The sequence below is a fragment of the Papilio machaon genome, chromosome 16 (genome assembly GCF_912999745.1).
Source record: "Papilio machaon chromosome 16, ilPapMach1.1, whole genome shotgun sequence".
NCBI lineage: Eukaryota > Metazoa > Arthropoda > Insecta > Lepidoptera > Papilionidae > Papilio > Papilio machaon.
Window position 1 is genome coordinate 6,527,524 of NC_060001.1, and position 13,423 is coordinate 6,540,946.

At 37.2% G+C, this 13,423-nt stretch overlaps 2 protein-coding genes and 1 non-coding gene across 3 annotated transcripts; 1 reads left to right on the plus strand and 2 right to left on the minus strand.

The window, feature by feature from the left end:
- Positions 1 to 1,116: 1,116 nt before the first annotated feature.
- On the minus strand, positions 1,117 to 6,182 carry LOC106716584 (peptide-N(4)-(N-acetyl-beta-glucosaminyl)asparagine amidase). The gene is made up of 10 exons (XM_014510119.2): positions 5,880 to 6,182; positions 5,530 to 5,703; positions 5,139 to 5,304; positions 4,398 to 4,576; positions 3,976 to 4,158; positions 3,667 to 3,837; positions 3,252 to 3,403; positions 2,846 to 3,120; positions 2,399 to 2,560; positions 1,117 to 1,472 (listed from the first exon to the last, which is right to left on the minus strand). Exons 1-10 carry the CDS (start codon positions 6,090 to 6,092, stop codon positions 1,303 to 1,305), a joined length of 1,845 nt encoding a protein of 614 aa, XP_014365605.2. The 5' UTR covers positions 6,093 to 6,182; the 3' UTR covers positions 1,117 to 1,302.
- Positions 6,183 to 6,444: 262 nt separating this feature from the next.
- LOC106716693 (Bardet-Biedl syndrome 4 protein) lies at positions 6,445 to 12,911 on the plus strand. The gene is made up of 11 exons (XM_014510259.2): positions 6,445 to 6,470; positions 6,609 to 6,743; positions 6,868 to 6,980; positions 7,077 to 7,171; positions 7,269 to 7,431; positions 8,442 to 8,718; positions 8,930 to 9,085; positions 9,760 to 9,969; positions 10,130 to 10,276; positions 11,549 to 11,769; positions 12,860 to 12,911. Exons 1-11 carry the CDS (start codon positions 6,468 to 6,470, stop codon positions 12,909 to 12,911), a joined length of 1,572 nt encoding a protein of 523 aa, XP_014365745.2. The 5' UTR covers positions 6,445 to 6,467.
- On the minus strand, positions 7,765 to 7,837 carry Trnak-uuu. Its single transcript has one exon. It is a non-coding gene; the product is annotated as a tRNA-Lys (tRNA).
- Positions 12,912 to 13,423: the final 512 nt, after the last annotated feature.

Below are 13,423 nucleotides of genomic sequence, written 5' to 3' on the forward strand. Positions count from 1 at the left end.
TCGCTCCTACAGCGACCCTACATCATTGTCTGGCAAGGGGTTGGAACTATCAAAAATGTCTGGCTGATGAGGAAACATCATCTAATTATTACCTAAGTATTATGTATAAAAATCAGCTTTTATACTATAACATAAGTAGAATTATAATTTCATGAACATTAGGGGTGTCTGGCAAGGGGTTGCCACGATGTTAAGTGTCTGGCAATCAATAACGTGATTTTTAATAATATTCTGAAGGTAATACCAAAAAATCACACTTTATAATTTGACGAATTTAGATCGGTATTTTACACACCTTTAGTACCGTTTACCTGCCAAAGCCACGGTAACCCAAACTTCATAATAGTCCATCGTTCTTACCTGTGTTGGGAGCATGCGCTGACAAACTTTCAGCTTTTATAAAATAACGAAGGTCTGGGGTTCACGGGCTCTTGCTCTATAAGATAATATATAAAATCTACATTTGAACTAGAATTTAACTAAAGAAATTCACTGCTTCGTTCATTTGTATGAAAACATGTTGTCTCTGTTAAAAGAGAGTAAAAAGGGACAACAATATCGTCCTTTAGCTAAAATATGTCATTTTTTATAAATTTTACAGGAGACGAAAAAACTGTATAAAAAAAATCGGTGTATTTTTTTTTACTAATTTCTTAAAAAATACCTTAAAAAGTTAATAAATAATTAGATTTATTTTATTTTAACTTTTTCTTGTTATATTTATTTACTTTTCAATTAAATAAAATGTAAAAATCGCCAATTTTCGACTTGAAGTAAGTTAAAGGACGATATGTATCAATTTACTGCAATGGAATTCTACTGTAATATTTTATTTCAATTTACTTTTACTCATATTAATAGTGACACATTTTTCTTATTCCAGATAATATTAGTTACAAATTGAAATAATACGTCGAGAGAACTTTGATCGACAGAGAAGGAGACGCACAGGATTTCTCAATCCTGTCAATGTCTAGATTCCCCATGAAGAGCACTTTTGGACTCAGACATGAGAGAGAAAAACTGAAAATCTCTAAAAAAAGTCTATTGAAATAGCTAATCAAAAAAAACTTTTTTCCAAAAATTTTTTTTTCATAAAAAATTTATGAACTATGTTAAAAAATTACTCATTTTGTTGAAATCTCAGTGAAATTTGATGAAAGTCGTCGCTATGATAGTCACAGAGTACTATGTTTTTGTATATCTATGGTTTATCCAGTGTCTATTGTCACATTTGATTTTGACATCTACAATGACATAAAGGTAGTTTTTTTTTTCCTTAATTGTGACATTGAACGTAATTTAATTAGTTTTATAGATAACGTTGGTGACAAGTTTGAGGAGTGACTCCTTGGCATTGATGGGCTGCCGGAAGAGTTGTGCATGCTGGTACTTGTTGTCTCCGGAGCCACCACTCAGTTCACAACTCACCACCACCTTTTTGAACTCGCGCTTAAACTTTGAAGGACCATCTGATGAAATGAGAATACTGTGAAATACTTGATAAAGGTGGGTAGAAGTAAAACTAAAGTATTAGCACACTAGCGACAACTGTTATATAAAAAAACTGTTTTATTTGTTGAATTTAGATTAAAATCTATATATAATAGATATCGTCATCCTTATTATCTTTAACAAAAATGATATAATATGTTAAACAGGAATTTTGGTCTCATAAACCCACTATTCACTAATTCCCACTGGTTTAAATGAAACTAGGTCATTGGCACTCCCTGTGAAATGGTGTTATCCTTTCGGATTATCAACTGTCTTGTTTGACAGATATAACAATATGTTAAGTAAAGATTACTTAAGAGGTCTCAGAAACTCACGATTAGTGGGTATAAGTGAAACTAAATTAATAAAACAGTTAATTGTCGCCTCTGTGAAATAATGTTAAATCCTTTCGGATTATTTATTTGGTTCATCAACAAAAATACAGATGTTCTTACATTAGTTTTTAGACACTATTACAACAGATTTCAGGCAACATCTAATTTCACTTACAGATAAACATATATAAAGTATTGGTGCACAATTATTTTGTGTTATTTTCTATAACTTAGAACCTGTTATAGCAACCTAAAGACTCGCAATTTTAAATACTTTTAACTTCCTTTATTTTCTTGATAAATTCTTTAAAGCTGGGATTCCCAAAGGGGTCGATATTGAACTTAAAGCATTCCTAATTCTCACTCTGTCTTCTAGTGACCAAAGTCAGAATGAAAAATAATAATAATAATTGATCTTAAAAGTAGGTAATTTTACCATGGGGGGGTCTGTGGTAACAGTTCATTTTGAGAAAGGGGGGTCACTTGTCCAAAATAGTTTGGGGATCTTTGGTTTAATCTAGTTTTGTTCACTGTAACCAATGTGGTAACTGAATGTAAAAACTAACCGAGAGTGACATCCTGCGGAGGCTCGCTGTCAAACTGCACGAAGCAGCGCACCTGCCCATCCTCGAAGGTGGTAGCTCGCACCAGCAGCACCAGGTCCTGCAGCACCAGGTCGTCGTACTCCACCTCCAGCTTCCACGATATCAGCCCCTTCTCCTCGCGCTCTGACAAACCACATGCTCTGCCTTACACAGTACAATATCAAACTGAACCGAAAATATTTAATATATACATAATTAAATCCATTTGTGAACTACGTAAATATAAAAAATCAGTCGTATCGGAAGTTTCGTATTTTTGTAATACTAAATATAAACAAGCTGATCTTGCTTAAATAAAGTGACCGCTGCCCATGGACAGAGGAGGGGATGTACAGAAAAGGGATATATCCCCCTGTACATTTCTTGCCCTACCAAACCCAATTGCCAATCCCATTCATCAGGACATACCATTCCTCGCTAAGTAGACTTGCTTCCAGTCTTTTTCCACTTTCCTGAAGATATATTCGCTCTTATAGGCGCCCTCGAGGAAGGAGTCGATGACGTTCTCCTTGTTGCCGTCGCAGAAGACGCGGTACTCGTCCTTGGCGGCGCAGTACTGGATGCTGTAGGCGCCGGGCTTCACGAACTGGAATGTGTGGCTGAGGCTGCTCACCTCGCCGCGCTCCTCGCGCCATTCCAGCGCGCCCGACATGCGACCTTTCTTCTCGTAATCACTCGGTTCTCTAATAAACAAAACATCAAGAATTTAACGTTATTTCCATGATATCTGCTGCTACTGCATGCTGACAAAATCGCGGGCAACAGCGTAGTAAATACATAGGATCAATTAGTATCTGTTATGTTAAGTACTAACTTTTCTTGCATGAGTTGAACGAGCTCCTTGACAGTGCGCTTGGCGAGGTACTCCCGGCGCGCCGGCGACAGCTGCGCCTGCCGCGCACCTCGCAGCGACATCATGTACCACACCAAGTCAGACTCCGCACACAGCGTGCGCCGAAACATCACCTGCACACAACACAACTCACTTTCAACAACTACACAACTAACTTTTAACAAGAACATAACTCACATTCAACAACAACACAACTCACTTTGATCAACAAAACAACTCACTTTAAACAGCAACACACTCAACAATTATTCAAGATATAAAAAGCAATAAATGAGATTAAATGATATGCTACACACTTGTATAAAAACATTTTGTGACATAATTCTGTATGAAAAACAGAGACGAGAACATTTTTAAACTGTGTCGTGTCACATACCTGCTTGTGCTTGACGGTGTATCGCCAGGTGACGTCCTGTATGTCGTCACGCGACACGGCGATCACATAGGCGAGGCGAGTGCCCCAGCCGCAGCTGTACACCAGCGGCGCATCCACCACGCACTCGCACGGGTCCACGTGCAGCCACCCCCCCGCCTCGAAGTCATAGATCTGTAGCATCACACGTAGCACTCTCACACTTCATTTATGATTTAGAGTGGGAGGTTAAGAGCCTAGCTCCCCCCCACACTCAACACATTTCACTTGATTCAAAACTAACTCTTATAAGTACACTTTCGTCTGTCTCACCTCGACCCAGACGTGGTCGTTGGTGTCAAAGACGTGCCGTGTGTCATATCCGAGCGCGCGACACAGCAGCGCAAAGCAGTTGGCCCATTCCCCGCAGCGGCCGCGGCGAGTGCGCAACAAACTGCGCACGTCGTTGAAGCGCGGGAACAGCGTGTCCCGCTCGCAACTTTTACATTTAAATACCTGAGAAATGGTTGTTGACATGTCAAAGTTATATATAAAATTAAAAATATAAGAATGTCTGTGTAATGTTAAAAATAAACCATATGTGTGTTATTATGAAATGCGTAAAATTTTGTATATCCGTAAAGTAAGCGTTTATTCCGGGTAATCTCCGGAACAACTGGACCGATTTGAAGGAAATTTCACTTGAAGACCTCCAGTAGTTCAATACTAGTGTATTGTAAAAATGAAGAATTTACCTCAACCGTACATGTTTCAGTCTCCAGCTTCCTCTGTCCGACAGAGGAGATGGCTGTTTCACCTCCACAGAACTCGCATTCGGGCTTGTCTATCCACTCAAAGAATTCATTCTTGAACCATGCCATCAGTTCTAATAGGAGAGCTAATTCAAATGATAAATCGTCTCCCTCCACCTCACCTAGTAAGTAAAGATTAATAATGTAACTAGCTTTTATCTGCAGTGACTCTTGTATTAATACACATTCCTATCTCTGTTTTGTCAAAAAGAATCAAAGGGATTACAAGAATCAAACCTGGATAAGTGAGTGTCTATAACCAACAGTATAGCTAATAATGGTAGGCACCAGTAACAACATCTATTGTATAAATAGGTCTGAAATACCACAACCACACAGAAGACAGGTGTGTAGTGGAAGTAAATCTGCATTTCATTTCATGCCGGAGGCCTAATTTTAGCCCTCTTCCTTCCCTCCATTTTATTATAAGGAAAGTATGGGAAGGAGAAGTGGATTTGATGGAAGAAAAGACACATAGGAAGGAGAAATATTCTCTTTTTATGCATCTTCTCTCTTGATTAAAAGTAGGCAATGCATCTGCAATTGCGTATGTCTTTGGGCAACCATAGCTTTGCCATTTCAGTGCATTCTGTACGGCTGTTTATACATTTGTTACCTTGTAATATTAAAAAAATAATATAGCAAAGTATATGATTATGTTAATAATTTTTTATTCTATCTTACCAACTTTCAACTTCCTCTGATGATCTCTTACTCTCTCTATTGCCTTCAGTTCCAAAGATACGAGAGGCATGAGTTCTCTAGCCTTCTCCTGCACATCATCTCTCTCATACAGCAATACATTATTGAAAAGCATCTCTATTCTGTTAAATAGCGGAACTCCAGTATCCTGAAATAAACATTTCATCCAAACAGGCTTATTTTTTACTTACCAGAAAATAATATGACTATCAACAGCAGATACAGATCATATTTTTGATATATAAAAAGCCTAATTTTTGGTTGATTGGAACAAATATAAGTGTGTGTTTGAAATAAACAAAATTTCGTAAAAAAAAAAATTAATTGTAATTCTTTATAAAATCAGTCTACTACCAAACTGTCTTCAACTTACCAAATAAACTGGCTTCAAGTACGGTTCATTGTTCTTAATATAACATGGAGGCCTTTGTATCTCTAATTCTTGCTTGGAGCCGTAGCAGATTGATATCTTTCTCTGGAGTGCCACCTGAGCAAATCTCAGCTTGCCCAAACTTTGATCCTTAGGGTATATATACTCATCATTTTCCTGAAAAATATGCAATATGGTATGAAATATTTATCACTGAATATTATCACCAACCATTATTATAGTGCCTAAGTATATTAGAGTTCATTTATGATGAACAAATCGATCTTTATATATCTTACATGAAATGGTGAAAGATACAAACATAATTTTAATATTTAAATTTAGCAACTTACAAGTTTAAATCCCACGTATTTTAGATATTCACAGAAAGCTCCGTGTTCCATAGCTTTCTTCAAATATGAACTTTTTAATATTCGGTGATCCAATTCATGGGGATTTTCTAAAATTTTATCAATATGTTGTAAAAGTTCATTAAGAAGTTTATTAAATTTATCGATGTCGTTTATTGTTTGTTCGACCACAGCTAAACGCGCAACGTCCTCCATTCTTGGAGTATTTTATTTAACAATACTTTAATTGCTTTGATGAAGTAATATTTATTTGCAATTGAACATATCAATAACAAACCATCACGATCTCTTATCAAGGCAATTGTCAAAATTTTGATAACTCATTCCTGTCATAGGGTGTTCCGTTCTGAAACGAGTCCGAAATACATTAACCCTATGAAATGCTAAAATAAAATTATCTATCAATACATAATATCTTTACAAGATATATGGAAAATATGTTACTTTCATGTTATATATTCCTGATTAATTTTATAACCAGATCAACAAAAATATTTTTCCGTTACTATAGCAACGTAAGGCGTAAATAAAACACATTTAAGTGCAAAGTATACTTTACCTGAAAATATAATGGTATTTATTATTATGTTTATTTTATCCAATTTGCATATTTAAATTGAAATTATATAACCTTTGATACGCCTAAATATCAAGAACAAGACCATATTATTTATCGATATTTTTCCTGTTTAATTTATAATTATTTCTTAGACACAGGTTTTCAATTCTCGGAACTGGCTGCTGCACGCCAGATATGTCAGAGGAGAACATGTAATGTGCTCAGAATTATCAGACGAATTACAAAATAAAAATGGTAACAGACATATTTACGCGCATTTCATAAAGGTATAACTCGTAAATGTTTTTCCTATATCATCTTGTCATGTTTTTAAGTGATACTAATTGAAACAACCATTATTCATTGAGTTTGGGAAACTTAATCTTGTTAACACATTTTTTATTTCCTCAGGGTTTAGTATTAGCTGACGCCGGTCGTCTGCAGGAAGCTATGGATCGTTTTCACAGCTGCATCAAATTATATTCACAAGACCCTGAACCCCTAAAACAAGTAGCTAGATGTTTGTAAGTTTTAATGGCCAAATTTGATTTTTTTATTTTCTAAAAAATGTCTAATTTCTATGTTGTCTACAGAAGAGTAAAATTAAATGTTATTTTCAGATATCGTCAAGATCGATTCCAGTTATCTTATGAAGCTTATCTGGAAGCTGACAAATTAGCGAAACATCCCGATGCCGAAATTTATTGTGGCTTAGGTAACACAATATCTTACCATGGAGCATAGAGTTCGGTTATTGAATCTGGCTGCAAAATACTGAAGCCTTTGCTTTTATTTCTCTATAAAAACATCAGCCGAGTGTTCGTGGAAGGTTGGGGAGGTGGCACGCGGGGTGGAATGGGCGCGGGCGGGGGTGCAGGCTGGAGGAGGTGAACGCGCGGGGGCGCTGCTGGCGCGTCTGCTGCTCGCCTGTGATCAACTAGAGCCAGCATTGCAGGCCTATGATCAAACTATAGCGTTAGTATAGTATGACAAATTTGTTACACTAAGTTAATAAGTTAGCTTAGTTTTACAGATCTCTAAACATTTTTAGTTGTTCAGAAAAAATGACTGAGTACAAATTTAAACTATTTATATTTAATGGGAACTTAATATAAAGATTTCATTCGCATTTGCTCTCAATAAAAAATAATAGTTTAATTTTTATTTGATACTATGAAAGTTAAAAGAAATAAAGCATCTTTATTTTTGCACTTATGTATAATAATAATTTTGTCAAAATAAAAAAAATCCATGTAATAAAATAATTATTTTGATAATTTGAATTAAAAAAAACACAAAAATATTCGCCGCCCGAACAGGGACTTGAACCCTGGACCCTTGGATTAAAAGTCCAATGCTCTACCGACTGAGCTATCCGGGCTATAGAATACGTGATATAATATGCGAATTATTTCGAAGAAAATCAATAAAAAAGATGACAAAAAATTATAGCTTGTATATGTATATATCATATTGATTTTCCATATTGAAACTAATATGAACTTTGTGAGAAATTCCGATTTAGTACATGTTTGACCTCGAATTCAATTTAATGGAATAATTATTACTTTTTATTACGTAAACATCTGTTCTAGTTATACAATGTGAGATTCGATGCAAAAACTGAACAAATTATTTTATACGTTTAAGTTTTGTTATACAACCAATGCAAGGTGAAGTAGGTTGGTTTTACAAGAAATAAGAAATACTTAGTGCTCCAACAGATCATTACCTTGATGTGTACTACCTAAGTGGCCTGTCTGTAATTTTTACTTAACGAGAAAGCGGCCACCGAAATTCGCCAAATTAGCGAAGAGACCACATCCGCACTTGTAGATGCGATGCGTGGCCTTTAATCGACAGAGGTCGTGACGCCCAGAAAAAGATATCCCCCCTCCCTATGCCTCTTTTCATCACCAAACCCAATTCTGATTCATTACTTGTGAGAAAAGGGAAGGGGAAGAGGACTAAAATTTGTTCTGTAGTGCAAACGCTTGTGGCGCGGACACGCTAGCAGCGGCAGGTGCGCTACGGTTGCGCGCTGGGGACCCGCGTGGAGCCTTCCAGTTGCTGGGCGCGGCGCTAGCCCAGCAACCCGGCCAGCACGCCGCCGCACTCGCCCTGGCAGCCATGCTGCTGCAGCACGGGGACGCGCCCGCAGCACTCGCCCGGCTCAAGGCAGCCCTCACCACGCATCCAACGTGCGTCGCGGCTCATTCCAATCTAGGCCTAGCTCTGCTCACTAGGAAGAAGTATATTGCTGTGAGTTGAAGTTACAGTAGACAAAGTTTAGTCGAGAGTTTTTTTATTTTTATTAATCACTAATGAGGTTTTTTATGCGTATATTTGTAAGTGATAGTTAGATATGTTGATCCAAGATGTTTTTAGATTTGTTAACATGTCCCTTAGTAGGCCTACGGTCTACTGGATTATGCTTCTAATAATATAAGTAGGTACTAATTATATGCGTTAGGGGTTGACGTGTCTGCAGCGAGCAGTGCAATGGGCGCCACTGAGCGCGCGGGCGGCGCACAATCTTGCACTGGCCCTGCTCGTCTGCCGCCGGCCCGCATCCGCCTTCTGCCGGTTGGCCAGCGCCACAGCACTGCAACCGCAACAACCTCACACGGTACACAACAATACTAACCAAAGGATATGCCATCGTCAGCACATAGTACCCACTGAGCGGCTAGACGGATAAATTAGAGGTGACTAGGGTAATCCACCACGCTGGCCTAGTGCGGATTAGTTGGTTTCAGATCTATCTCTCAATTTCATGTGATATATGCACACGGCATCACGATGTTTTCCTCTAGAACGTCGAATACATATGAAATTCAATATTTATTTTTTATATCATTAGGTGGCAAACGAGCAAACGGCCACCTGGATTCGCCGCAATAGCGAGGCGACCGTTGTCCATAGACATCCGCAAATGCAGATTCGCTGCCTACCTTTAATTAACGGAGAAGAGAGAGAAAGAGGACTCACAGAAAGAGGATATTTCTCTTTCCTATGCGTCCCCTCCTCCGCCAAATCCACTTCCCCTTCCCATCCTTTCCTAATAAGAAAAGGGCGGGAAGGGAAAGAGGACTAAAATGAGGCCTCCGGAACCACACTCATTAGACGAAAGGCGGAATTGCTTCCACTTGACGCCTGTCTTCTGTGTGGTCGTGGTATTGCACCGATCGACACGGCCAATTCGTGCACCCAACAAATATTGTTGTTGCGGGATCTACCACTGTTGGTCGTTGGTGGAGTCAATACCAAAACCTCTATTCAAATCAACTGCGCTACCAACAGGTTCTCCTCCTAGCAATAGCGTTAGAACGTCTAGGTGACAGTCGTGCTGATGCAGCATACGCCCGGGCGCTGAGCCTGGCGCCACACGACGCTCTCGTCAGCGTCAACGTGGCCGCGAGACACGGCAGGGCTGGCCGGCTGCAGCTCGCAGTGGAAGAGGCGAGCAATACCTCACAGCTTCTGCGAGATGGCAACAAGGCTGATGCACACGTTAGTTACAGTTAACCAATGCAAAAATACTCAGAGATTCCCAATGTTTTTTTTTAATTTCACATTTTTTTCTTCAACTTAATCGCTATTATAAAGTTGCGTTTCCCCATAATGTGAGGCTAATATTATTTTATATTTAAGCAGTCGATTTCCTTCACAGCTTGCAAGTTCTTTGTCAGTTCTGATGAGTCTACTTGAAGATGCCGGTGCGCAGTTTGAGATGTCAAATGCTCCGGTGCTTGAAAACCCGGTAGAAGATCGAGAAGACCGGAATGATGTGATCAATGATAACCTCGCTTCTGATGAAGTTTAATTGTATTTGTAGGTCTAAATGTTTAAATAAATAGTATTTAAACCAACTTATAACCTAGTTATTTAATTTCTGATTTTTACGTTTTTCTGCAACGAATCTCGATGAAATTTGGCACAGATGTAAATTATGGTCTGGCAGAACACATAAGGTACTTATTGTTTTTTTTTAATTCCGCGCGGGCGGAGTCGCGGGCGACAACTAATATAGATACTAAAGTTTAGATGGATGGAAGTTTGAAGGTATCGGCTTCGTTTGGCACAGATGTAGAACATAGTATGGAAGAACACAGGCTTACTTAAAAAGTATTTTTTCAATTCCGGACTTTTTTCTCAAGACCGGAGTCGGAGTCGACAGTTAGTTTTATTATAAAATGTTTATAAATAGCCATCCGAGCAGAGTCGGGACGCTTGTTGAAAATACTAAAATGTTTCAAATTAATTCGTTTTTGTATTGATTACATTGAAGCGATAAAATGTAAGTTTGTTGAAACAAATCCAAAACTGTATATGTATACTTCAGTAAAACAAATAGTTAAATTACATAACTACAATAAAATAAGCAATAAAATGATTCATAAATAGACTTTCCAGTATTGGTAAATATGATTCTTTTGCAACTGATGTTTGCCGTTTTCATAAATATTGTAAGTTAAATATAAAAATAATATTCACAGTCTCGAACCTCTGTAAGCGAGAGTGTCCAGTCCCAACGGACGACCTTCATTAGCGAGAAAGTCAAGTTAGATAGAAACCTTTAAAAGCGAGAAAAATACCACGTTCCTATGGACTTTCGTTTATTTAGGTCCTAACATAGTAGTTCCAAACATTAAAAAAATAAGGTTTTGTATGGTTGTTTCGAAATTAGAAATACTACTAGGTTTATAGGACTAGGTTGTACTTTAAAAGTTCATAGTTAAACATTTAGTCGAATAGAATTTTTGTGAGGTGTGTTCAACGATTATAATTTTTATGAGTACAAACCTGTATTCCTATTTGTCAGGAGTACAGGGTCGGACTTACATAATCTTTTAATTAGCGATTAGCTTATTACTTTATATCAAAATAGCTGTCGCCCGCGACTCCGTCCGTGCGGAATTAAAAAAAAACATAATAAGTAGCCTATGTGTTCTTCCAGACTATGTTCTACATCTGTGCTAAGTCTCATCAGTATCCAGAGATACCTTTAAACAAACATCCATCCATCTAAACATTCGCATTTATAATATTAGTAAGATTTCTTTAATTTTTTTTGTGAATTTTCTTTTAGATGGAATGCAAGGAGAGGAGAGCTGGTTTAGTTGTTCTACCGCCACTTATCATAGGTTACGATGAGTTTAATATAGAAGAAACAGAGGAAGACGAGACTAAAAATGTAAAAGAAAATGCTGAAGAAGATCAGAGTAATACTTCTGAACTTGTACCTGAAGCACGCAGGAAAGCTTTCGATGAAGAAGGATCAAATAAGGGATATGAAAATTATAATTCACAGTACGGAAAAATAAAAAGAAATTAAAATTGTTTATAGATTTTGTAATTTCTATCTTTTTTAAATCCATTGGTCCATCTTCAAATACAATATGAAAAAAGATTTTTTTGCCGAAGGCCTAATTTTAGTCCTCTTTCCCTTCCCACCCTTTTCTTATTAGGAATGGATGGGAAGGGGAAGTGGATTAGGCGGAAGAGGTGACGCATAGGAAGAGGAAATATCTTCTTTCTGTGCGTCCCCTTTGTTGACTAAAGGCAGGCAACGCATTTTCATCTGCATCTATGGGCAACAGTCGCCTCGCTATTTCGACGAATCCAGATGGCCGTTTGCTCGTTTGCCACATTTTGATATAAAAAAGAGACGGAGACTACAGTGTTTTATACGTATAATGCGGTGGTATGGCGGTCACAAACTTTTTATTATGTAATAAGACACATTATCTAGACAATATATATTTATTGTTATTCATCTAAACTCTTACTTAATTTCTCTCCATCTCCTTTTTTTACACGTTTCCCATCCTCCAGTACACACACTTTGCATGCACACTGCACGCACTGAGAATCCTTGAATCGTCTCCTTAGTATAGATTTAGTATCAATTATTAACTCTAAGACTAAGTAATGAGTAACAATTCCTACAATAATGGTCGTCCTATGGTAACATTTGACCAGTAAAAATCGGCAAATCTTTATATACAAGTGCAAAACTAAAACAATCATTGGAAATCTGAGGGCAGTTATTGTCAATTTTATAACTTCCTTTGCCTACAAGTAAACCTGAAAAATAGAATAGTTTAGTCTCCTGGCTTTGATGATGTCTATATCTATGGGTCCTATGTAAAAGGTCCAAAGTAACAAATTGATGATTTTTACTTTTTTTTGTCAAAAATTAGAACTTGTCACGGAGAGTCACGGTATAAAAAGGTTGACGTATATTTAAGTTAAAATGTATTTGAAATATTAAGTTTTTTTTTTATGATAAGACCCCAAACATCCAGTTTCTTTTTCAAAGTATTAACAGTGTTAAAACTAAAAAAGGTAACTATAACTTACAAGTTAAAACTTTAACATCAATTCCATTTTGATCCAGTGTAACACAGCCATATTGTGATATTGTTGCTTTGGCATTCTGGGGGTCCTGACACAAAATTTTGATATACATAAGAATAAAATAACTAAAAAAATAAGGGTAACACAATAGTTGAAGTTATTAAATCAACTATTCTGTTACCCTTTTTTTAACGCTGTAGAGAAAAAAGATGTGTAGTTTTCATCCCACGAAATAGTAAAAAATATCAAAGGATGAAATTATGCTGTCACTGAAATGACTTTGTTTTATAAGTAGAATTCCACTAAGCGGATAGTCGTGCGACTTCGGCCGCGTCAGTGGAAAAAGACATACAACTTTATACAATAGACTCTAAATAAGCTAAGTGGAAATACAACTTTACATGTGATATATTAAAATTAATTTAAAAATGAAGTACCAGTAAAACAATGTTTGAGTTAAACTGAAAAGTTGGTAAATTTTGTTTGCATGTCGCTGTAAAAGTGGGCTGTATGGTTGTCAATGCAGCGGACAAGCCATCCTCATGCAACTTCTGCACCAGGTGACATAACATGTCTGTCTCATTCGGTACCACAATTACAAATG

Coding starts and splice junctions, on each gene's coding strand:
- LOC106716584 (XM_014510119.2), bottom strand. CDS start 6,092: ATGGAGGACGTTGCGCGTTTAGCTGTGGTCGAACAAACAATAAACGAC. Junction 4,577..5,138: donor TCAGAGGAAGTTGAAAGTTG/GTAAGATAGAAT, acceptor TTTACTTACTAG/GTGAGGTGGAGGGAGACGAT. Junction 1,473..2,398: donor TCCGCAGGATGTCACTCTCG/GTTAGTTTTTAC, acceptor TCATTTCATCAG/ATGGTCCTTCAAAGTTTAAG.
- LOC106716693 (XM_014510259.2), top strand. Junction 6,744..6,867: donor TTTACGCGCATTTCATAAAG/GTATAACTCGTA, acceptor TTATTTCCTCAG/GGTTTAGTATTAGCTGACGC. Junction 7,432..8,441: donor GCCTATGATCAAACTATAGC/GTTAGTATAGTA, acceptor TTTGTTCTGTAG/TGCAAACGCTTGTGGCGCGG.